Genomic DNA, 25,431 nt, shown 5'->3' on the forward strand with positions numbered 1-25,431 from the left:
CGTTGGGTTTTTCAGATTTTCGGCGATTTAAGCCGAGTGGAATCTGTTTCAGTAGTTTCATGGACAATCGCCATTCCAATCGCCACCGGGATTCCAAACCGGGGACCTATTGACCTGAAATCAGATGCACTGGCCACAAGGCCAATCTATTCTGCTTTCAGTCGTTTGAAAAGCTCTGTCAAATGAATTGTTTCCTTGAGCGGAAAATCAGAGGAAATCGGTGAAGCACTGATATGGAGCTTCTGAATTGAACCTATCAGTAATAACCATGAACGTTTCGAAATATTTTCTGGGGCAAACGATTGAAGAAGCACTCAAGTAATTTGATCTCTTTTAAAATCATATGGTTTGTTTCTCTTCAATGCATATCAATCATGAGCTACCTCAAGCTCTCTACAGGATATCCCGAAATCAAATTTATTAGACTGCAGGACTGCGTTCTATGGGATGTACGGCGTTTTTCCTCTGCATAGTTGGTTTTTTTTCTTTTTCTTTTTTTTTTTCTTCTAAGTATAGTTTTTACCCCCAGCCGGAACTGCGGCTTCTGTCCAAGCAGGTGTTCAGAAATATCATAGTTTTTTCTTAAAATTGGCGATGGTCATGAACCCAAACTCATAAAAAATGGCGACTCTCTAAAATGTGTATTGCTGTACATATGTGTTTATATATGCATGCATGTACTTGTATGTATAGCTCCCAGAATATAAAACTCCTAAGTTTATTGGGGAATTTCAGTGGGTATTGGATACTTCTGAGTGAAAAAAAAAACTTGGTCCATCCCCTTGGACTTCCTGACATGTCCTTTAACTTGAGACGTCAGTATTCTTGAAACCAAGGGTGCATTCAACGCTTAAGCTAATTCTCATGATTTTTCTCTTATTGTCGTAGTAAAATCTTAGAAACAACTATGATCCCCTGAAAAATGTGTTTTTTTTATACTCTCAGGAGGATCTAAAATCCCCCCATTAACTTACGATTTTCATATTATTGAGATCATAGACATATTTAGCCGTAAAAAGCATGAAAAGTTGCCACTGTGCATGAGTTCCTCTTCATAACTATCGCCAAAATTAAGAAATAAAAAGGTACATCCAAAAACTTGTGGGGCTGCAGCCCCCACTTGGAGCTTTTTTAGAAAACACACTTAGAAAAAACAGAGAAAAAAGAGTTGAGTATCATAGACCACGCGCCTGCGGTCTCACATTATTTTTAACCGTGGAAAATCCTGACCGCCTGACCGTTTGGAAATAAAATTTTCCTCAACATATTAAGATATCCAGATGATGCTCGATGAGGTCACTTTAACTAAGAGGAGAAAGTCCACCGCGCACACATAACACACACTTCACTTTCCACGCAACGTAAAAGTAACCGAAATTTTCACACCCACTAACTGACGTCATACGCCTTATCACATGAGAAATTTTCTAATTGTAAACACGTAAATTAAGCGAATTAACACATCACGCAGGAGTTGTGGTTTGAAAACCTACCTTGGCAGCCATAGTTTCTGCCGCGAGGTCCTGAGGAAGTGCAATTGGTAACTGTGTACGAGGGGGCTAGAAGCACGCGTTAAGTTGAGCGCCTTTGCCTATCTGGGCCTTATATAAGGTGAACTATGAACGCAGGTTCCCTTTCACCGGGATCGCCTTGACCGTGGCACAGAGCTGCACCTCCCCCGTCCTGGCCACCCCCCGGCTCCTGGACATTTTCACCTATTGTCTTTTGATCTGGCCAACACCGACATGCCATATCAGATCTGAATCGCATGCGATGCCGCCAGGAGAAATATGCGCCCGCAAGTACCGAGCGCTTGCATCTGTCCGAGTTACCTTTCTTCTCCTTCTCTTCCTTTTCTTTTTGCGTTTTCCTCTTCTCCTTCTCTTCCTTTTTTCTTTCTTAGTTTACTTATTCTCTTTCTCTCCCTTTTTCTTTCTTCGTTTTCTTCTTCTCCTTAGTGATAGTGAAGAAAACAAGGAGGAGAGGAAGAAGTGATAGGAAACGAAGAGAAAGAAGAAGAACAGGGACTGAGGGAGGGAAAGAATAACATGAGGAAGATTAAGAACAAACAGGGTTGCAGAATCTTTCAAATTTTCATGCGCCCACCTTCCGCCTTTTTACATGTTTCTCATTGACTTTCTACAAAGGTTCCCTCTAACTTTTTGAAAAAACACCTTTCTCTCCCAATTTCCTTTTATCTTAAACTTTTGACCCTCAAAAAGTTTCCCTCTCTCCACATTTTTAAATACCTTCCCACATTTTCAAACACCCGGGTAGGCGCACGATCAAGCAGTGCTGAAGAATTAGAGGCTAAAAGAAAAGGAGGAGGAAGAGGCAAGGAGAGTTAGGAGGAAAGCAGACAGCGGAAGAATAAGATGAAGAGTAAGGAGATGAATGAGAAAAGGACGACGAAGAGAAATAAACATGGAAATATCGGTGAAATCATACCAATAAAGCAAATAAGATAAATTTTGCCGCCTCTCCATGGGAACGCTTACTTTATTTTGCTCACTGGAAAAAAAAAAACACATTGGATCTAGAGTCCAGACTCTTAAAAACATCGACAAGAAAAAGTACTCTTGATTCAATCAGAATCTAGCTCAAATCAAGAACCAAGCCTCTTAATTTAAGCGGATTTCGTTTTGATTCAAGCAAAAATCCGATTGAATCAAGAGTATTTTTTCTTTTCAATGTTTTCAAGAGTCTGGACTCTAGATTCAATGTGTTTTTTTTTCCAGTGCTCTTCACGGCTGGCCTGCTTTTTCCAAAGAATAGCGACCCACGATATATTTTCAAAGGGGAAAATTTCTAGTCGTCATGGCAACGGCGTGCTGCAGCCGAGTCTTGTCCCGGTCCGTGCGATCCGTCGCAGCATTTCTCTGAAAATGTTATCAGGTCAATCATTAATGAAGTCTAATTAGAGGACGGATTGGCGAATAGCGAACTCGGCGCTGGAAGCGTAAATAGAGGCGCAGAATCCACGCGCGTATCACGAGAATCCAATTTGGTATCAATCATGTAAGCACCGAGAGACGTTGCCCAACAGAGGCTCCTGCCCAAATAATTAGCCCGAAAAAGGACATTGTCGTGTATTATTCAATACCCAACAAAGAGCTCGGAAACAGAATATCGCAGCTTTGTAAGTTGGTGAAATAGGTCCGCAAAAGAAATCCAACCTAACCTTCATAGTTCAGTTTTATCGCTCTACCCAAAGTCAAGTGCTCTCTACCTTTTCAAAGGTTTCGGAGCCCAAGTCTTGTTGGTTTATGGTACACAGTGGATCGAGTCAATAGGAAAGGTCGGACAAAATTCGGAACTTTAAACGCTTGTAACTCCGTTTACACAAAACTTTGAGGTTCTAAAAGTGGTTCCATTGGTTTCCTCGTGAAATTCTCTGCTACAAGCACCCCTCAAAATTTAAAATGTGACGAAAGAAACATCAAAATTTGAAGTTTCATTCAAAAATTTCATGTCGGACCTCTCTAATTGACTTGATCCACTGTGCGGCAGTGGCGTGGCATGCTTTGCGATAAAGCCTATCTGCCATTTTATCCCACTTAAAATGATCGATAAACAGGGTGTTCGCAATGAACATCTCAATAATCGATTCTTTATCGTAGCTCAAAATGGGAAAATATCAATATTCGATCATTCAGACTTACGGTCGACCGCAAAACTAACCTCTAAAATCGACAATGAAACGGAAAAATCTTATTCTAAACTCAAGCAGAACGCAAGTTGAGCTTTTTAACAGCAGGCACAAGCCGTTATTAATTCTTCAACGGTGTAAACCATTAATCAGCAATCGAATAACGAAGTCAAGATTCTTGCAGTAACTTTTAGCCGTGCGTGAACAGGCCAACAAGATATGGTCTCGGAGCCTTGCTCACAAAAGAACAAAATTATCGAGGCGTCAGTGTTCGTTCAGGTCTTAAATGGTAATAATTAATAAAAGCGATGTCTGTCCTTAAAAAGACTATTCTCAAAATCGCGCGCTTGAAATGATTGACCAGAGAGGTAGTAAACGAAACGAGTATTACGAAGATTGGAATTTCACACGAGGAATTTCACAAAATTCCATTAAGTTGAGAAATGTTCTGAAACATTTGACTGATTCATTTCAGCGGCTTCTTTTACAGTTTTTCCCATTCAAAAACACTCAAATGTGTTAAAAAACTGAAACAGAGACTTAAAAGCCAAGTCAGGGAAAAATCAACGAACCATGCACGACCGAATGTTTTCTGGATACAACTATTCGTGCTCAATGGATGTCCGCATTGCATATTCATCGAAATGCAGGCGTTTTAGTTTTGCAGATCGGATTGTTTTACTCTGACTAGAGACTTTAACGTCAGGTTAGGAAAAAGTCAACGGATGGCACGTGACCACATAACGATCGCTTTTTGTGAAATTCGATAGCTGAGGGCATTCATTGATGGAAAACTTGATTTTTAGTCAAATTATTAAAATTCCAAAATTTAAGAGGGTTGACTTGGCTGAAAATGCTATGTTGGCTTTTTCAACTGTTTTTGATTCATTAAAACTGTAATAAAGCGAAACTTAGGCTCAAACCTATTTAGAACGCTGAGATCATTTAATAGAAGGAAAACAAACTCGGTTACAGTGTCGTACAATGGTTCATCTAAGTAATCTCATGTTAAAAATTAAAACTTGGTTTGTTCCTGTACTGAAAATACACGGTTTAATTTTTAAGTTTTGTTTTTTCTGGTGGACAATCGGACATAGATGACATGGGTTAAATGGCGCAGCGTGATTGGTCGTTTATGTCTTATCGCTGCTTTGCCGTGCCTATATCGGGTAAATTTGACGACATACTATAATCGGGAACTCAAGAGATGCTTTTAGCTTTGTCGTCAATTCTACCCGACGTAGACACGACGAGCAGCGCTGAAACACAGCCAACCAATCACACTACGCCATTCAAACTATGCCATCTGTCTCCAATCGACAAACCCAAAATTTTCCTAATTCGCCTGGTAAAACTTTCATGTTTAAGGGCACCGTAATAAAGTAAATTGCATTTTGTCACAAAAAAAAAAAAAAAAAAAAAAAAAAAAAAAAAAAAAAAAAATTAAAATGAAAAAAACGCGGCAAGAAAAAACAAGTGGATAGTGCTGTTGGGATCATCAGTCAATGGGATTGACGTTACCCTTATCCCTTACGCCACAACCGCCATGAGTAATAAGACAATCGAGTCGAGTCGAAGTGAAAAGAGCAGAGCACTCAAGCACCTTCCCCTCGCCCCTGGCGCCCCACCCACCTCCGCACAGTGGATCGAGTCAATAGGAGAGGTCAGAGAAAATTTGGAAACTTTAAACGCTCATAATTTCGTTCATACGAACATTTGAGGTTCTGAAAGTGGTTCGATTGGTGTCCCCGTTCTGGAAACACTCCTTAAAATTCAAAATGTATCGAAATAAATATCAGAATTTGCAGTTTTAGTAAAAAATGTCTTATCCGGCCTCTCTGATTGACTCGATCTACTGTGCCACTGTGCGCCGACTACGTTACGTCTTTTATTCGCTCACGTTACGCGCGATTGTTCCTAATTTAAATTTGATTGCCTGGCGCAGCGTTGCGTCGTCGCCGTCGCGTTGAACCCCCTTTGCAAAACAATAAACAATCAGATTCTGGGTTGTTGTTTTAACAAAAACAACAGGGCTAATATGCATCGTCGAGCCGGCGAGTGTGTAAGTGCTCGATAATCGTCGTTCCTCCGACGAAAAGGCGTATCTCGATTCCCACATGAACCCCGGAAAGCATAGCGTTATACGAGGAACAGGGCTCATGTGGAAATCGAGATACGGTCTTTTGTCCGGGGGACGACGTAATGTCTCAGCGCGCACCTAACCCCTCATTTCAGGTTGACGGATGGGTGACGGATGGATCCCGTTGGATTATTGGGTCGATCTCGGGATGTAATTACGCTGAGCGATGAGTGCATCGGTGCTCCATCCAGAGGCCATTACGCAATAAATTTTGTTTGCAATAGAATGGTAGTGTGTTGTAGACTGCCTAGTTATTTGTATCAAAACACCAAAGCAGAAAGGTACCCAAGTGGCCGTTTATGAAAAAACGTAACGCTTGGTTGGGGGGAGTGGGGGGGGTGGCACATTCCACGTTACAGGCTGGGTCAGGGTGGAGGATATGGATTCGATCGATGTAGAAAAATAAAAACGTTAATCTATAGACAAATTATTAAAAACTGGTGTCGATTCGATCGACATGAGTATATCGAAACATGAAAACGTGACTCCATCGACAAACCTGTTAATCAGTCGACAATTCCATGAATCGATCGACAAACCTGTTAATCGATCGACAAACTCGTGAATCGGTCGAATTTTGTCTTCAAAACTGTAGTATGTCACGCTAGAATCGTTGCACATTGACGAATTTTTGAGTATCTAAGATGAAATATCAACGCGCGAGGTAAGAATTTCCTTTGAAAATGTATCTCAAAACGCTAATTTGATGGGGGGGGGGGTGTCAATCCAAGCATTGGGTGATTTATTTAAGGAGGTAAAGATCTATGTGTGTTACAATAGGGAGGGAGGATATTAAGAAACCTAATATTCAGCGTTACGCTTTACGTGAATGGTCCCTATGTCAATTTCAGCCATTTCGAGGTATCAGGGTGAAGCTCAGCTTCGATGGTAAGCGCAACTTTGATTATTGGTAAAATCTCAATTTTTACATTTTTCTTGCAGACATTGTACAAAAAATTGCGTGCATTTGTTCCCGACTTCAGGTCAAATAAACTCAGGATTTTGTCTTTCATATAGAACATAAAAGCTATTCAACCTGGCAAACTTTTCACTCACATTCTATCTTACTCTTATTCTATTCTTACAATTATTTGTCACTTCATTTTATTCTCACTAGAAAACAGTCGGGCATTCCGATTTATCTTAAATCTCACGCATTAAAAATTGAGTTATTTGTATAAATTTTGCAACCTTGGAATGGAGTTACGTCCCTGCGTGCGGAGAACGACGAAGAGACGTTACATCAAAATTCCTTTTCGCCCGATGATCTTTCACTGAATATGAAACGACTATTAACCCGTCGACATGAGCAAAGCGCCAGGGTATGAAAAAAATTATTACCATTCGTAATATGACGGATCGGGTCAATTCACGATCAATCGATGCTTGTCGCAGTCGGTGAGTTGTCGACGGTGGGTTCGGAACATATCATCTATTCAGCGCATGAGCCTTTCGATCAATCGATAATCGCATATTGATACCGATGAAAGTTATTCGGATATTTGTTTACTCGATCAATCGATTTTCGATCGCATAACTGTGTACTTATAGTAGCACGCTGAGAAGTGTAAATACAGGGTGCCCGTAGGTTATATGGCCAGACCGCCAGGCCAAAATAGGACATTTTCCTCCTATGCAGGTTTTTTCATAAGTGCCAGTTGGAGGTACGGCTCCCCAATGTTTTGGAAAAATCTTCGGTTTTTTCTTAAATGTTGCAACGATTCTGCACCAAAACTCATGAAATATGACTGCTAACTATACTTTTAGCGCTTAATTCACCAGGGACGCCGTTTCAGGTTGTTGCAGGGCCCGGCAAAAAGGTAACAAGGTTCATTTTTTTCTTCTTCTTTTTTTTGTTCAGCCTTTTACCATGGAAACGGCAAACGCGCGTTTTTCAGACTCCTTCTAACGTTTTTCCGCTTTTTCCCCTTATATGGAGAGCCTTTAAGAAAGCTCCGACTGAGGGCATTTTTCAGGAAAACTTTATAAAAGAAAAAACTTATACTTTGACTCACAGACTCACTTGCTGTTTGGTCATTTAATCCTGGGACATCCCGTACACATAGATGCATCGAGATGAAATCGACCAGTCGTCGCGTCGCTTGAAGATCGCGTGAGCAGCTGTCGAAGTCAGATGATCGAAATCGTTCAACTCGATCGATTAATCGATTCTTCGCAGCTTTAAGTCTGAACAATGACAGTCGAACGGGTCTCTTCCGCGTCCCGGTGTGGTGACAGGAATTGAGACCTTCCCTCGATTCTATTGTGTGAGATGCGATCAGGACTGACAGTGCAGATCTGGAGCACCTCATCGATGCGTCTCAATGGGCCTGTTGCAAACTTTTGCTAGAGCAAAAATAAGAGTTGTTTCTTGTAGATAATGCCTCAAAAATCACGATGAGCGCATCGGCAAAGTCTGAAATGCACTCATAACTTCACAATCTGCGTAAGAAATTTGCGTTTTTTTAAGCTTCCCGCTTCAAAAACGATACTACGGCACAGGTGAACATTTTGTTAGAGGAGTCGCTCCATCGTCGGCGATATTCATCATGGCCGACGCTTGCGCGCAGTTCCGCGCTTAGTTCGAAGAGAGTTCAAGGTCAATCAATTCGGGCGTGGAAAATATGAACGTTAACACACCGATTGTTATCTGGTCTAATCCAGTTCAGGTGTTATCTCGTCCCATCAAACGTGTTTTGACGGATTGGCGTCGGCCATGATGATTATTGCCGACGATTGAACGACTCCTCTTACAAAATGTTCACCTGTGCCGTAGTATCGTTTTTGAAGCAGGAAGCTCAAAAAACCGCAAATTTCTTACGCAGACTGTGAAGTTATGAGTGCATTACAGACTTTGCCGATGCGCTCATCGTGATTTTTGAGGCATTATCTATAAGAAACAACTCTTATTTTTGCTCTAGCAAAAGTTTGCAACAGGCCCATTATTATTCGAAATCGGCGTTGCCATTTAGAACCAAATGTGCATTATCGGTTGAGCTATCGGAACGCAAGTGACGATTCTTGAAAGCTGGCAACACTGTTTTTCCTCAGTGACAGTGGTTCCTCAGTGACTCGGTTTAAACCTATGTAAAACGTCTATACGCCTAGTCGTCTACATTTATAGGCATATTTTAGTAAGCTATTACTTATTAAAAGTGTATTTTTGATTCACTGAACTAAAGCTTTTCGTATTCAAATACATTTACTGCTTGATTGACTGAATGTGTGCAATATTTCGCATTCAATATTACCTAACAGAAAATTTTCGAAAGATAAATGGAACCAAATCATATCAGGAATTGCAAAATTTCACAGGGCAATGTAATATTTTTCCAAGAGCACGTTTGTGCGGATTCCTTTGAAAGTTTTAAGGAATTGGCTTCCTACCATGCAGAACATTCGCTGAAATTTGCACACAAATCTGGAAAACCGTCTTCATGTTAAACATTAAATTCCTAATCAAATGGCAATGGCTGAGTCCTTTTCTGCTTAACGCAGTCCAAATGTTTCTAGACTTATCAGCTCCTTTTTTTTAAAAAAAAATACTTGAAGTGAAACCAGTATTTTCGCAAAATGTGTTTGACTCTCCGACATTTGCTCGCCATCGGCACAAATTCTTTCTAAATAGTCGCCTCATGCAGTCTTATGCCACCGTGAAGCGAGTGGAGCGACCCTTGATGCACTGGTTATTGTGCCGCAAGTGCAAAAGCCAAAACGCCTTCAATTGTACGTGTAGGCAATACGGACATCCGAAGAGCAGTAATAGTCGCATCCTGGCTTTGACATTACCATTCATTGAAACGTTCGTCGCGTTCCGTTCGCTAATTCACGGATCAGTATTACCGCACTATATTTACATCCACCACACCTAATTCTTATCTTTTTCATTAGTAAAAACCGTACGGTGGAAATTTGTGCGTGATATTAGTTTCCGTTTGCTGAATGCCAAGGGGCAAACTCAAGGAAAAAACATCATTTTATTTTTATGTTTTTTTTTTTAAAAACCAATGGTTTTGTCATAGGGGGTCTTCATGCAAATTTGTAAATTGAAATATCAGCACCACCATCAGAGCGTTTTATTCCAAAGATTAGTTTCTAAATTTTGAATCACACAATAACGACAAACTCAAAAAAACGCGTTTAACCCTTCAAATGTGTGAAATGAAACTAAGACTGCAATTTATGTCTTTTTCTCTACTCCTCCATTGAAAATTTTCTACTTTTGATTCTTTTTTTCGCTTTCTTTTGATCGCTTCAAAATAAAAACGAGTTCTCTCATCAGCAGCTGTGATCCAACTTAGAACGAGGACAACGTAAGTGGCTCAAGTGTAAAATGAAGCGTATTCGCTTTTAATTTGTGCTGAAATTAATTGTTCAATCGTCGCACACTATTGCAAAATGTCGATTGCATCCCGCATTTTAAAAAAAAGTATAAAGTGAATAATGTCTCCTCTGAATGCAAACATTAATCTGAGCCCCGCCTTCCGAGTATACCTATTGCTGCATTGAGGTCGGCGGGCTGTTTTTTCATCGCAAGTTCTGCAATATATTTATGATCGTTTTCTTCCGTTCGCCAAAACGAGAATCTGCCCTAACCTGCCTCACTCATGCCGACCTGTGCCTATATTTTGGACTCCTTATCAACAATTATTGACTCGCTGCCTCGTGTAGTTTAGTATGTCGGTGGCAGCCCTGTAAAAAAGAGATCCTCGCGTATTTATGCACTGTATATAACAACCCAACCCTACGTACACCTGAGATAAAAATATCCGCAAAGGTGCCGAAAAAACAAACCTTTTATAAATATATCGTCTTATGAATGGCTCATAAGGCTGAATCAATGCGTAAATTTACTGCTAGCGCAACTGCTACACAGTCTTGTCCAGTGGATGTTAAAAAAGCTCACTTAAGTCGTATGAAAGTAGATGTTTATTATTAAAGCTGTTCAAAGGTTCCCCAGAGGCAGTTTAGTAAGAATAGTTAATGAAGAAGTTGTTAATATAGTTCAGAGGTCCAAGTAACATTATCAGCTCCGTCAAAATTGTTGATTTGCAACAACCGAAAAAGCTTTTCCTTTCGTCTCCTTTATGTGTGTGATTACATTGGTATCAATTTGTCATTCATCCTTCGCCGTGGACCAATATTTCATATCATTATCAATTAATTTAGACTTTTTAATTAGCTATGTTTTTTTAGCTCCCATTCTGTGCATAAACCTATACCCCCCGCCCCCTTAATATAACCATTGAATTCCTTGCAATACAATGCAACAAGAAGAAAAGAAGAAAATGGTTTAATAAAATCACAAAATTCACAACTTTTTTCATGAAAATTTGCGTCGGATTTACCTCATAATGCATTCAACCATTCAAAATACAGAGGAAACCCGCCCTTCTTAAAAGCGAATCGCATAACAATGACGTCAGCCTGATACAATCAAGCGTCGATAATTCCCTCAGAACCCAACCGCCCGCGCTGAAAAGCGTGCGATCAAAAGCTCACGTGCCAGTCGTCGTATGACGTCAGACAAATTGCCTTGAGGTATGGGGTTTTAATTAAAACAAATTCAAAGTTTTGCAGATCATTCACGCAGCACTGATCACAATTTCCCCGCCGCCAATTAGAAAAATCCGCGATTTATGACAAGGCCATATCCGCACCGCCGTATAACCTTTGTCTTTCTCACTTGGTTGTCACATCGATTCCCTCTCGACGCGTATCATATTTTCATCGGGAATTATGTTGTTCTCGCTCGGTTGGGCAGTTGTGCGTTCCTTCTTTTGCATGAGCTTACAGCGATGTTGCCGATGTGGATCTCAGGTTAAAAAGTTACGAACGAAGAGCTGTTGTCAAGTATTTTCTTCAGTTCAGCATCTTGTGGTGCCTTAAAGTCTAACCTAAAAGATGGCAGGCTCACCTTAAGATGTAAGGTATACAGGCACCAATCAAGTAGACACAAGTCAGTTGATCAGCTCAAGGAGCCGTTCCTAAATTACGTACTTTACGTTACTTTTTCGGAATTTTTATCCCCTCCCCCTTCCTCCTTGTAACGCTATTGTGACGTAGGTCCCTTTCCTTTAACACGAAAAAACGAAATGGCGTAACGCTCTCCTCAACCTCCCAGGCTCCCACCCATTATAGTGTTACGTAATTTAGGGACGGCCCCCAAAGCGACGTCATTTTTTTCACTATTGAGGGACAATCTTGCATAGAGTACAATTGGACCGAGTTTATCAGAAAGGAATCAACCCACTTTTTCGAAAGAATTGAGTTACGAATTTTTCTGAGCTCCTCCACTCGTTTATTTCCTCTTGCCAAAATCTGAAAACTGAAACCAAGAAATTAGTTTGTGTTGTGTGTGTGTAAAGTTTATTTTTTACATTGAGCCTTACGCAGGAATAAAACGTCAACCCCCATTTTCTAATTTTCAACTTAACGTGAGTTGGTTTCTATCTAATGAGCTTGGCCCAATTTCTCAGACGGAGTTGAGCTGTTTTGCACCACACCAGTTACGCTCTTGATGCCGTAAAATGACGTCACATTGAGCTGATCCTAAAATCAACCAACTTGCGTTCTTGTGTTCTCCACTGTTCGATGCGAGGAGAGATTAGAAGAGGCAACCGCGGTGAGCGTTGCTTGGGAAAAGCGGGGATATTTCCGGGATTTGGGGGCCGATCCGGCAAGCGGGTGGCGAGCTTGCGCGTTAACGCCCTTTGAGAGATTATCGGAGCCCCATCGCCGGCATGGGAGCTCGGAGCCGGGCAGAAAATGCCACGGCGACATTCATAAACAGACTGGCAGTTTGACAATCATTAACCTACTTTATTAGAAACCAAACAACCGCCAACCCGCCCGGCCACAGGAGCACGGTCACCGGCTCACCACCGACATAAATCAAATAATTTAAGTCGCTCCCGTTTCAACTTATACTTATTTAAAACAAATAAAATTACCCGCCGCTGTTGCCGCTTTTACGCGTCTCGCTGATGACGTCACTTTGATGCATTTTCCGGATGGTGGTGGCTGGATGTGGATCCAGCCCCCGGGCGCCGTGAGGGGTTTGGGGGACGGGTCATGGTGGAATGGCGCTCTCCATGGGTCATAAAGGTTTTCTTTCTCTTGATATAAGCTGGACCTTACAATTTCAACAGGTTTCTTTTCTTGCGGAGAAAAACAAGAGAGGAAACGGAAAACAAGGTCAAAATACAACACCATAAACCTCAGACGTTTTGACTCACAACTGAGTCATTTTCAGTCGGAAAAAGAATTAAAAACATATCGATGAAAAAACCTGAAACCTACATGTTGGCTATGGATCCGGCTTTAATTTTGTATATATTTTCCGACTGAAAATGACCCTGTTGTGAGTCGGAACGGCTCGCGTTTTTTGTGTTGTATAGTAGCCTTGCCCCCCCCCCCCCCCCTCCCCCAGTTTTTCTCCTGTTTCCATTATCTCGGGCTGTTTCGTAAAAATGTGTATTTTCTCTTTTCTTTCCTTCTCGATTTAATCTCAATCAATCTTAATTTCATCTGTATTTTGTATATTTTTCTCCTCTTAGTGAGCAGTCCTTGTAAACAAATACTGTACATAATGTACATACTTGTCAAAGAAAAATATGCTCGAGTACCATGACTTTGCTTCACTTTCAAGAACTCAAAAATCGTTTCAAGTTTTATAGAGATACTTTATTCGGATTTAACTATGAGACATGACAACATTTCCACCTGTAATGTTTGATTCTAACTGATTTTGGCCGAAGCCCGAGGAAATCTGCGACGGAAAAAATGAAGTATCTCACTGATGAAGTCACTTTATTTCTGTACTTTGCAGATTTTTTTTTTTAAAATAAGCAATTTGTATATTTATTAAGAACGAAGTAGATACCCGCCGAGGCGGAGAGTAGAGAGTATAGTCATTGGGAGGGATGAAAGTTTAAAAGTTTATTTCAATTGAAATTGCTCGTAAACTTGGCAAAGGTGGACAAGAGGAGAAGGCGGGCCTGCATTGAAGTGCGTGCAGGGGAGCTCCAAACCTATCATCGCTGCATATATTGAGTCATATTGGAATTTTATATTTCACCAATTTGAACACTGTTGCCCCTGCAAAAGAAATGCTCTATACGCTGCTTCAAAGTAATGAAACAAGACTCCTCATCAAATTCGAAACAAAGAAATAGAAGGAAACGGAAACAAGGATATGCAATATCCTTTATCCGTGTTCTATCCTTCGTATGGTTGTTCTTATCCTTCGATTTTCTTCCCCTCATTCTCACAAATAAGATCTATGACCTCATTATTTTCCCTCTTTGACATACTTACTTCATATTGCATCTTAATTTAGAATCTGTAAATAATTCAGTTATAGTAGACAGGCCCCTGAGGAAATAAGCTAATTCCACCATATTCACTGAGAAAAGTCATCCTGATTTTTAACGGATGCAGTCTTTAAGATTATTTTTTGATTTATATTAGTTCCTAGTCATTTTAAAGGAACTTTTTGCTAATTTAAAGTGGATAATGCATGAACTGTTAACACCACTTCAAACGCACTTTTTTTACATAAGGCCTCGGTTTTCCTTCATTTCCTTGAGAAACATCCCATGTTCAAAAGTCTAAATTAGCCTTAAATGGTTTTAAAAAAATTTCCCACCCAAAAAATTATCTTATACCTTCCAAATAGATGTTGACCAATCTTTTGGACGCTCCAGAAAATTTTTAGGCAACTTGATTGACAAGAAAATCGGTGTTTTTCCTCTCCTGTATAATTTAATTTTGTGGATTTTTTGGAGCTACTAGAACTCGATTCAAATGCATGTTTTAAAGATTTTCCGACAATCATCCATTGTTATGGCAGCAGTGGTAACCTTTGCTAACCTTTGATCACGGGGCGTTCGGGTCAGAGCACAGTAGGTGTTCCACTGGAAGGCTACTACAGAAAAATGCGCGAGGCCCCACAGCAAGTACTCTCTTCGTACGTTTAAAATGCCTGGTTCTCAAGCCCTTTCATTCTCAGATTTTATGGACAGTCATGATAGAGTTATGTATATTTTTTATTACTTAGGATGCACGATCAGACGCGTTTCTATTACCTTTTTGCGCACTTGTCCGAGGGATATTTTTATTATACGACCCAGAAATTCTTATCAAGGTAAGATTATCAAGTACATTGTCTGCTTTGGAAAAAACATGTTTTGTCCACTTACAAAACTCAATAGAAAATCGCAAGATTGAATGTCCGATCCGATATTGAAACGGTACACTTCATGGAATAAAATTGGGCATGTTTCAGGTCAATCATGCCACAATAGTTTTCAAGGAAAACGAACATAAGAAAAAGGATAGACGAGTATAAAAAAAAACCCCATCAAAGTGCCTAAAGCGTCTCGAGGGTTCTCTGTTATACATAGAACAAAAGAGTATAAAAGCAAAATTACCAAAAAAATGAAAATATAAACCAGAATCCTTTGTTGCCCTTAAATAAGAGGAAAGATTACTCCAAAGGTTCATATCAATCACCCAGGTCATATCACCTCGGAGCGGCCAGGCACTTTATGTTTACATCAAATGAAGGAAAAAACTGATGGTAAAATTGGACTTAAGTATTCGAAAATTTATTTATCACAGGAATTTTAACTTAAAAATACACTTAAACTACATTCAATGAAATAATGTTCCGTTACAAATCAAAACAACCTCACAACACATTAGTCTAACTGTAAGCGCACAGGCATATTGCGCTTAAAAATTATAATATGATCAAAATTTCTTCTAAACTACAAATATACTTTATTAAAAAATCCTCCGCACAAATCGAAGATGAAGCTTCGTATACAATTACCCGCCAATGACGGTTAAGTGCGAACTTCACTTTGCGATGTGTAATTGTACTATTTCTGGCTCATTTCTGGAACAACCTCCACGCCATTAGTTTATTTTTGTACTGAAGTACCTAAATTGAGTACATCTGGCAAGTACCCACTTTTTACACCTATCTTTAATGAGATGTAGCACATTTTCCACAGGATTCGTTAAAATTGTTGTTCGTTGTTTTGTTAATGGTATCCTCAAACTTCCCTCAATCACAACGTAAGACCATGTAGGAGGCACGTTCCAATTATCGATTAATAATCGATCAATTTATTAATCGAGCCCTTAATAATCGTTTAAAGTAACTGATTAACAGTTGGATCACATTCTGCAATAATGAATCTGTGGCTCTCCCATAAAAGCACATATCTGCATCGGGAAACGAATGGCATGTATGCTATTTCTAAAATGGGCCACGAATTGCAAAGTGTAATCCAAGTATCTGTTTGAGTCTAATCAATTCTTAGTTTTTAATTAATCAGATAGGTAATACGTTCTGCTACGAAACGTTTTCTCGCGCGAATTAATCCAAAGTTCAAGCGATTTTAGTTTTCAAACCGGCCTTTTTAGCACATTTCGAAAAAATTCAATTAACCACCGATTATCAATTAATCGATTATATCGCTACCAATTAAGCGCTTAATCGATTAGCTGCATGTTTCGATTACTGATTATCGATTATCGAATGTCGATAAATGATCGGTCGTGCCCAATGGGGCTTCCTAAATGAAGAAATTGCTCAAGAAGGGACTTGAATTACGGCCCTAAGTTTCTTGACCTCTTATTTACACTCACGGTTCTCCCCAGTCTGACGTCAGTATGATGGAATGCCGAAACTGCAGCGATACTTTGACGTGGCGAGAGCGTCGCCGGGGGGCAACGCAGTGCAACGGGCCGCAATTTTCTCATGAGGGCGACTCTAATTGCGATTATCTAATCGAGGGATTTGCGATTCGGCGCCCGGCCGGGGTTTGAGTAAGACCCATTACCGAATATCATATCTCAGCGTGGCGAAAGATAAGTGCTTTTACCTTTGGATCGTTGGCCGCGCGACGCCACGACGCGACGCGGGCGCCACCTCGCGGCCGAATGGCGCACGAGGCGCGGGCCGTCGCACAGTGAAAAGGCAATCGAAGAGATCGGACATGATTTGGAAACTTTATAAGCTCAGATCTTCGTTAATACGAAACTAGATGTATCCTTAAACGGATCCTTTTTTTATAAAGACCATGCATGGTTTGCATCGGGATTAAGTGAGTTCTAAGGAAACCCCGAACGTAAAATTCAGTAGTATAATGGATCCTTACAAACAATTCAGAGGATTAATAAGTGAGGAAAAAAAATACAGGGTGTCCCAGGATTAAGTACGAATATCGATGGAGGCGATTCTTTGGGTTAAAAAATGACGTTTTTGTAGTATAACTTTTTTTTTTTCCAAAGAAGCTTTCTCTGGGGGCTCCATTATCTCCCTGTTATCCCCTTTTATTCCCTTTCAGTCTCCATTATCTCGAAAACATGAGTCATAGCGAAAAAATGCAATTTCTCAATATTTTTATATATTTTCTCAATATTTTTTAACGCCGAATGAAGTGGTGCCGTCAAAAATCAATTTTTGTCGCTAAAATCATTAATTTTGGCCTCATTTAGGGTCGATACCTCCCAAACCCCCTCCCCCCCCCTCAAAATGATTCTTCTCGTTTTTGGAGGTCAAAACTGAAAAGAACGCTAAAAATTACTCCAGTTACCAATTTTCATTAATATCGGTTGATCAACTTTGTTAGAGTGTACAAAATACAATTTTTTCTCCGACTTTGGGGGCCGTGGTTCACAGGGAAAGCGTTTTTGGAAAAAAATTTATGGGGGAAAAGAAACCCCTCTTCCCGATGATGGTTCATTGCACTGTGCGACGGGGAGTTCGGCGGATGTTCGGCGACCGCGCGTAACCGCGCCAATAAAAACTAATGATATACGCAGCAGCGGTTCCTCGTTTCGTTACAGTTCACTCTCACACTTCGCCGCCCTGAAACGCGCCTTGCAAAATATGAAATTTCATCGAAGAAATTCCGCTCCGGAACGCTGTTTTAGGAACGCCGGCCGTTCTCACGGCTTCTTGCTTCCTCTATTGGAAATCGCTACAATGTTCTGCGATGCTGGTTCAAGTTGAGAACAATCAGTCATTTTAGCTTATCGATGCATGACCTCGTGCCCTCCGGTTCAAGCTGAGTTTGGAGTTAACAGAGCGAGATGAATGTTTTTATCCTTTTATCTACACCCTAGACGCGGCTGGTGAATCGATTGGGATTCTGTTTTGGCCTTTAAAGGATAACGTAGTGCTTTTAAGTGCAAATATGTTTATATAAATCCTTTGAAACTTTTGTAGTCAAGTTTTATCGCATTTTTCAGTATATGTTCGTTTGTTTTTTTTAAACGAAGGAAGAATCTGCTCTGTTTGTATGGATTAATAAGGAAGCCCCACATAGCTTGCCCCATTATGCCCCATTATTTATTGTTTAATTAACGTAAAATTAAGTTCTTTTTCTTATTTGAAAAGCATCTTATCTCCCAGAAAGAAAGATACGGTTCGTATAAAGCAACATTCATTTAAAATATTTCAAACCGTATATCCATCAGCCTATAACAAGAGTTGAATCAACCTTGAAAGTTGGACACCACTAGCTTAAGAGATTTGTCTACAGCTCCCTCCCCTAAAGTATTGAAACCTCCCAAAAGCCAGAGTTGATTATACATTGGATGCATGGATTTTGCACGACTTTTTGTGATTTGTTGCAGTAGTGACACATTCTTCGTTTTATTTTTGTTTAAAAAAGAAGAAGAAAAATACTTTGATCTGTATGAAATACCAGAATTTTCAGTCCAGGTAGCCAAACTTTTCGGTCGAAGGGTCTGGGTTTTAGCACCTGTAACTCGAGTTTCTGCTCGTCTTTTCGAGGCTCGTCTTTCATCGGAGACTCATTTTTCCTGAACCTGTCGGCTTGGTTTTACGACTGAAACGTTGGCTGTATGGACTAATAACTTGGGTGTCCTTACGGACTACCGAAGATGAATCGTTCCTTGCACTGACAATGAGGCAAATTTTCTTGACCCTCAAGCTAAACACCGATAAAGAGGATTAGTCGTAACTTTTAATGATTTCCTCACAAGAATTCATTTAATTGGTTTTCGTATTTATATAACTCGAATAATGGCTGAGGTAATCAGAAAGTTTGGACTATGGATACACTGGAAAAAAACAACATATTGGATCTAGAGTCCAGACTCTTGAAAACATTGACAAGAAAAATACTCTTGATTCAATCAGATTTTTGCTTAAATTAAAGGGAAATTCGCTCAAACTAAGAGGCTTGGTTCTTAATTTAAGCACATATCCGATTGAATCAAGATTATTTGTTCTTGTCGATGTTTTTAAGAGTCTGGACTCTAGATCCAATGTGTTTTTTTCCCAGTGTAGCGTTTTCATTTCATGCTAGCAGATTTCTTGTTGCCACGAGTTTTTCCAGATGTAAGTCAGGTAAATATCGGAGTACCAGCAATTTTTCCCCTTGAAGTCCCAGGAAAGCTGTATCAATATAGCTTCTCCCGTTACATCGAAAAGCCTCATTTTTCTCAATGTGTGCCGAAAGTTTGACCCTCGCACGACGCTCACTGTTGGTGGGCCTGTAGCTGGGTCTCGTCCCCGGCGGTGGTGACGTGGTAGGGGACGTCAGCGACGCCGGCGTGGGCGACGGGGAGGGCGATCTGGGCGCCGTGCGTGGCGGAGGCGACGACGGTCGGGACGGACTGGGAGATGACGGGCGTCGGCTGGGCCAGGTACGTGATGGGGGGCGCCAAGTGGGGGAGGAACCCGAAGGGCGTCACCGGCGGCGAGTAGCCCAGCGGGTATGGGAACGGCGATGCCAGCCGCGCCACCGGGATCACGTGCCGCAAGGCAGAGACGCCCTGGTGTCCCTGGGGCCCCGGATGAGGGTGGTGGGCCCGCGGGGGTGGCGGTCCTTCATGTCCGGGCCCTGGTCCCGACTTGGCTGCCCGTTCTCGCTCCGCGTCGTAGTCGTACTGCTGGAACCGGTCGTAAGGGCTGTGGTGGAAGAAATGCTGAGGCGGGGTCGGCCGCTGGTAGTTCTGCCCACCCTCGTTGTGGTACCGGCCCTGTCAACAGAGATCAGGGAATTGAATTAGTCGATCATGATCTCGGGAAAGGGAGCACTCCCGGTGAAAACTAATGGGCCACTGGCCAAAATCAGGAATGATCTATTGTATTTATTGAGTTAGTCACTGAATACTGAAAGTACTTTAAATAACAGGGTGTCATTTATTAACTAGGATATGTAGTAACTATTCGAAATTTGAGTCCAATAATTATTCAAGTCTAGCTTCAGTCCTAGTATCAGGTATCAAGTTCCATTGTTTCTTTTTTATCATAACAATCGTCTTATCAAGCATTCAAATAATATTAATTATTATTTTAAGGAAGGTTGTTTGTTTCTCTATTTAATAATATTCAAGTGCTGCTTTTAAATCAGCACTGAAGCATTATTAATAAGTCTGGGAACACAAAGGAAAGCGTGGAAACTTAAACCCATGCGCAGGAAAAAACACTATTTCAGGACTATGCCAGACAATTTCCTATTCGTCCAGTCCAATGGGCCAATCCGTCCGATGCTGAGAAATTTTCGTGTATGCACACTTTTATGAGTCGAGAAACAGACAGGAAAGCTTGGAGACTTTAACGCATGTGTAAGAAAGCACGCCATTTCATGATTGGACAACTCAGTATTATAGTCCAGTACAATAGGCTATTCTGCCCTCTCAACGAAGAACGCCGTATGAGCCTTCAGGCGTTGCCATATTTCCTTCAAGAAATACGAATTTACTGAGAAAATTATGAATATTTTCCCTCATTTTTTTCGTTCAATTTTGTCCATGATTTTATCTAATATATCTGGAAATTTCAAGGAAAAATATGCATAACTCCTTCAAAATGCATGTTTTTTTGGGAGAAATTTGGCAATTCTCGAATATTCATGCGGCGTTTTATCTTAGCAAGGCAGTATTATAGCCATGGTGGATAATTTTTCCTGTGCTAATAATCAGCACATACGTATAATAATAATGGACTAATGGATAATAAAAAAGGAAACCAATAGTCGTATTTTGAATATTTCTGATAAGTTAGCCAAAATTAAATAAATTTGTCCGAAAAAACTGCATAATTTCAAGATGAATAGAAATTTCATTTATCGAAATACTCGGCATATGGTGCATCGTCCCCCGTAGTAGCATCGTCTTTTCCACCTCGGTTTCATATGTGTATTAGGTCTAGTAACTAGTAAAAATGTGTGTTTCACAGACGCGCTACCGCTGTGGATATTGTCTTACGCCGTGTCTGTGAATGATTGGTATATCCGCCAATATTGAACGTAGAAACTTGGCGTTTGAACAGATCCACTCGTATTTTACTGATCTATAAACTGAAACCATCAGAACACAATTCTGTAACTAGCGCAACTGATGCACACGGAAAAGAATGGATTGCTGATTAAACAATTAAATAGTTAAAAAATATGTCCGACATGTTTCAAATGAACATATTTCTGTCAAACGGAACTATGTGCATTAAGACATGAGCCCTGAGACCCATAAGAATATATGCATAACAGAGCTCACGCCATAATGCACATAGTTCCGTTTGGCAGAAATACGTCCAAATGTACATTTTAAAATAGTGGAAAGCTAACTTAACCAGGGGGGGTGGTTGAATTAACCTTTTTTTATCTGTAAAATCTACATTGAAACATCTCGGACACTTTTTTTCACTTCAAAATCGTTAAAGCAGAAATTTCATTTTTTTCCGTGCCACTTTTCTGAAACATGTCTCCGCTTCTACATACATACATTTGGTCTACATTTTGCAATTAGGAACTGTAAATTCCGGCCCGGTTTAAAAACAACGTATGTGCCATTAGTTTCCCTATGCACATAAGTGTTTTTTCAAGTGAGCCAGAATTTATAGGTCCAAATTGCAAAATGCAGTCCATTTAGGTTTAGGTCGCTTCGTAGCACTCCCTCGCGCTCCACGACACTTAACCTCCACTGCCCTCTGCTGAACCTCAACGTTTGGGTATTGAGCACCTGAACATTTCTGCTTCAATTCCCTCCCTCCAACCTCTCATTTGACGCCCTTTGCGCCCTCTCCCAGGAGGACCCCTTTGAAGGACCTTCTTCGGCAACCTGTCTCTTGCCATTCTCTGCCATGTTCAGAGAATGTCTCCACTTCTCCCTCAAACAAAATGTGAGTTCTTACTTGATTCTGGTTGTGGTCGAACTCATGATCGGGGATCGAGTATCCGTAGCTATACTGGGAGAAAGGGGCGCCACCCCCTCCGCCTCCTCCTACACCTCCCCCGGCGCCGGGGGCCCCAAGGGGATGTCTATGACCTCTGTGAGAGTGAGCAGGGGCCGGGAGTTGGGCCCGATCACGGGTGTCTTTCTCGTTCTCCTCGCTCTCCCCGCTGGTCGATTCTTCGCGTTGGAGCTTCCGCGAGTTGGAATTGGGCGCCCCCAGAGGGTAGTTCTTCCCTTTAAATCCGTTCTGCCGCTCTCTTGTCCGCTCGTCGCTTGAAGAGGTCGCCGCCGCCCGGAACCTAATGGCAAACAAAATCACCAACGCGAAAAGGACCTGTGAACATGGAAACATTGGATCATCGTTCTGCCCTTGCGTTTAAGTCTCCATATAAGTCGGAGACAAACAGAATAGTTAAGACACATAAAATCACCAATGCGAAAAGGACCTGCGAACATAAAAACAGTGGATCATCGTCCTGCCCTTGCGTTTAAGTCTCCATATACGTCGGAGACAAACAGAATAGTTAAGACAAATAAAATCACCAACGCGAAAAGGACCTGCGAACATAGAAACATTTGATCATCGTCCTGCCCTTGCGTTTAAGTCTCCATATAAGTCGAAGACAAATAGAATAGTTAAGACAAATATTTAATGAACGTACGGAAGAAAAAGTTTTAGGGGTTTAAAATTTTGGTACTACCCTAATGTGTTGGTTATTATGGGCATTACCGATTAATTTCGGTATTACTGTAATTCGAGTTGGGGTAAAGTATCGCGACATTTGGGGTAGTAACCTAATTTATTGGGGTACCACCACAATTAACTTGGGTTCGATTACATTTCATTTAGCCACGGCTCGTGGCGCCACGCAACAAAAATTGTTGCGTTTAGCCACAAGTTATAGGTGCTGTGTGGCTAAATGAAACATTCAAAATGAGTGTGGCTAAATGCAACAAATTTTGTTGCGTGGCGCCACGCAACAAAAATTGTTGCATTTAGCCACAGATAAGTGAGATAGATTTGAGTTGACTCATGAATACTGAGGGTAATCTTCTAGGCGAAGCATATTAGATTAGGTAAATTTAGACAGCCACAATTCAACATATTGTTAGCGAGGCCCACGTCGCGTCGCATCGGACCTGACCTAACCCAACCTAACCTAACCTAACCTAACCTAACTTAACCTAACCTAACTTAACCTAACATAACCTAACCTAACCTAACCTAACCTAACCTCAGGTGGATTAGGCCCTGTGGCGCTGGGCCCGGATTTTTTCATGCGCTACTGAGCGACGCGGGCCTCGCTACCCGATGCGCGCCCGTAATTCAGGCGATAGGCAATCGTGAGTTGTGGCGCTCGGCCCTGTGGCGCTGGGCCCGGATTTTTTCATGCGCTGGTGCGTAGTGCCACGCTCGAAAGTTTATCAAAGTTGGTTGGACAGTTTTTTACGAAAGTCAAAGATGAGCGGAAAGTCAACTGTAAGCAGAACTTTGTGGCAGGTTGCACCAGCACTTAAGCGGTTTTAAACATAAGGGAAATTTGAGGATTTTGCAGGAGTGTGGCGCCACACTCTGTGGCGCTGTGCCCGAATTTTAGCCGAGATCCGAACGTGGCGCCAAGATCTGTGGCTCATTGCACCGTAGCCCTGTTGGCTGCGGTGCAATGAGCCACAGATAACTCAGATCACACATAACTTCTGTGGCTAAATGCAACATTTTTTGTTGCGTGGCGCCACGCAACAAAATTTGTTGCATTTAGCCACACTCATTTTGAATGTTTCATTTAGCCACACAGCACCTATAACTTGTGGCTAAACGCAACAATTTTTGTTGCGTGGCGCCACGAGCCGTGGCTAAATGAACAGATACCTTGGGTTCTACCACAATTAATTAGCGAAGTCCAAGTTAGGACGGAGAAGAGAGAGGTAGGAGACCTCTTTATTCTCCATGCAGGGTGTCCAATGGTTCAACGGCCGGACTATAGGAGTATGTTCTGTGGGTCAAAACAATAATTTTATCCTCTATGAAGGTTTTTTCCCGATGAACCCCGAGCCAGCGCCACTACTCCCCCCCCCCTTCCCCTCCTCACAGAAGGGCCTTTCAAGAAAATAACCGCTTATGGAGCAAATTTGAATTGTCCTTCTGAAGCTAATCTATCGATATGACTTATGTTTTACGGAGGTTTCAGTTAAAATATTTGTCATAGTGAGTATCACAATTCTGATAATGGTAGTGAACATCAAATTTTGAGCATAAAACCCTCAAAAAATACAGTATAAAGAGAACCAGTGTTGAACATTCTTTGGCTGTATAATTCCGGTTTTTCTAGAAAATTTTGATGTTAATTCTTAAATATCCTTGAATTGACTGTAACACTTAAAACTGTTGATTTACTTGAAAGTTTCACACATTTTTTACTAATATTTCATATTTTTCTTTTTGTTGCAGGTAAATTGCTATTTTTGATAATTGTGGTTCACACACAGCTGTAAATATAGAAGCTAAATTGACGCGGTGACTGCGTGTAAGTATCTCCTTCCTCTCTTTCTCTGTATAACTTTTTGGATTCAATAAAACGGAGGATACCTGCAAGATCTAAAAACCGCATCACTTAAACATTACTTAATTGATAGATTTTGAAGTCCACCCCTAAGTATTTTAAGAAGTTTGCCCTATTCCCTGAATTATCTATTATTCTTTTTTTCCCTCTATGCTCTCCTAAAAATTGCACTCAACCGCTTCAATGGGCTTTATATCGGAAATCTTAAGCAGTTGCTGAATTCTTCGTTTTTCACTTTAAAAAAAAATGACTACTTTCCAGCGTTGCATAATTTTGATCGTTGAATGTGGTCGATCAAACAAGTCCTTTTGGTTAATCTGATCGAAAAAAGAGTAAATCAGACATCCTAGGTAACCCTGAACATATGTTTAAGGTTACTGAACATGTACTTAAACATTTCTATCTAGAAATGTTTAACAATGTTAAACATTTTAAACATGTTAAACATTTCTATGAAGAAATGTTTAAGTGCATAAATAAAGGCCAAATAAAGGTATGAAGGTCCATTAAACGTTACAAAGAAAACAGGATAATTTCTTACCTTCAAATGCATCACTGAGTGAGATTCGCACTACTGACAATGAACTCGGGAAACTGCCTCGATGCGGCGAAGTTTTCTCGCCCACTCGGCTGGTGGGTCACTGTGACCCGCCATAGAAAAGCATGAGGATGGTGGCGCAAACATCGGTCACAAAATCCACCGTTGTCGTCTCGTCCAAATTTTCCCCTCATCGAGTACACTTAACCCTAAAAATCCGAAGGAAATATGACGACGCGGCGGAGAAGTAGAGCAGTGCAGCGCTGTATTTTTCCTCGCAGGTTTCCTCGATTATACCTTGTCTATCGTTGGTTTT

General features: G+C 41.0%; 3 protein-coding genes across 5 annotated transcripts in view; 1 reads left to right on the top strand and 2 right to left on the bottom strand.

Moving 5' to 3' along the window:
* Positions 1-25,431, top strand: part of LOC109039997 (neurobeachin-like protein 1) — a 504,582-nt gene that overhangs the window by 268,681 nt on the left and 210,470 nt on the right. The gene's annotated exons all lie outside the window — the stretch shown is intronic.
* Positions 1-25,431, bottom strand: part of LOC109040000 (uncharacterized) — a 62,033-nt gene that overhangs the window by 3,745 nt on the left and 32,857 nt on the right. The window lies entirely within an intron of this gene.
* On the bottom strand, positions 15,276-25,278 carry LOC109040092 (uncharacterized). The gene is made up of 3 exons (XM_019055893.2): positions 25,119-25,278; positions 21,976-22,350; positions 15,276-19,820 (listed from the first exon to the last, which is right to left on the bottom strand). The coding sequence occupies exons 1-3, from the start codon at positions 25,128-25,130 to the stop codon at positions 19,317-19,319; spliced, it is 891 nt and encodes a 296-aa protein (XP_018911438.2). The 5' UTR covers positions 25,131-25,278; the 3' UTR covers positions 15,276-19,316.

The sequence above is a fragment of the Bemisia tabaci genome, chromosome 2 (assembly GCF_918797505.1).
Source record: "Bemisia tabaci chromosome 2, PGI_BMITA_v3".
Taxonomy (NCBI): Eukaryota; Metazoa; Arthropoda; class Insecta; order Hemiptera; family Aleyrodidae; genus Bemisia; species Bemisia tabaci.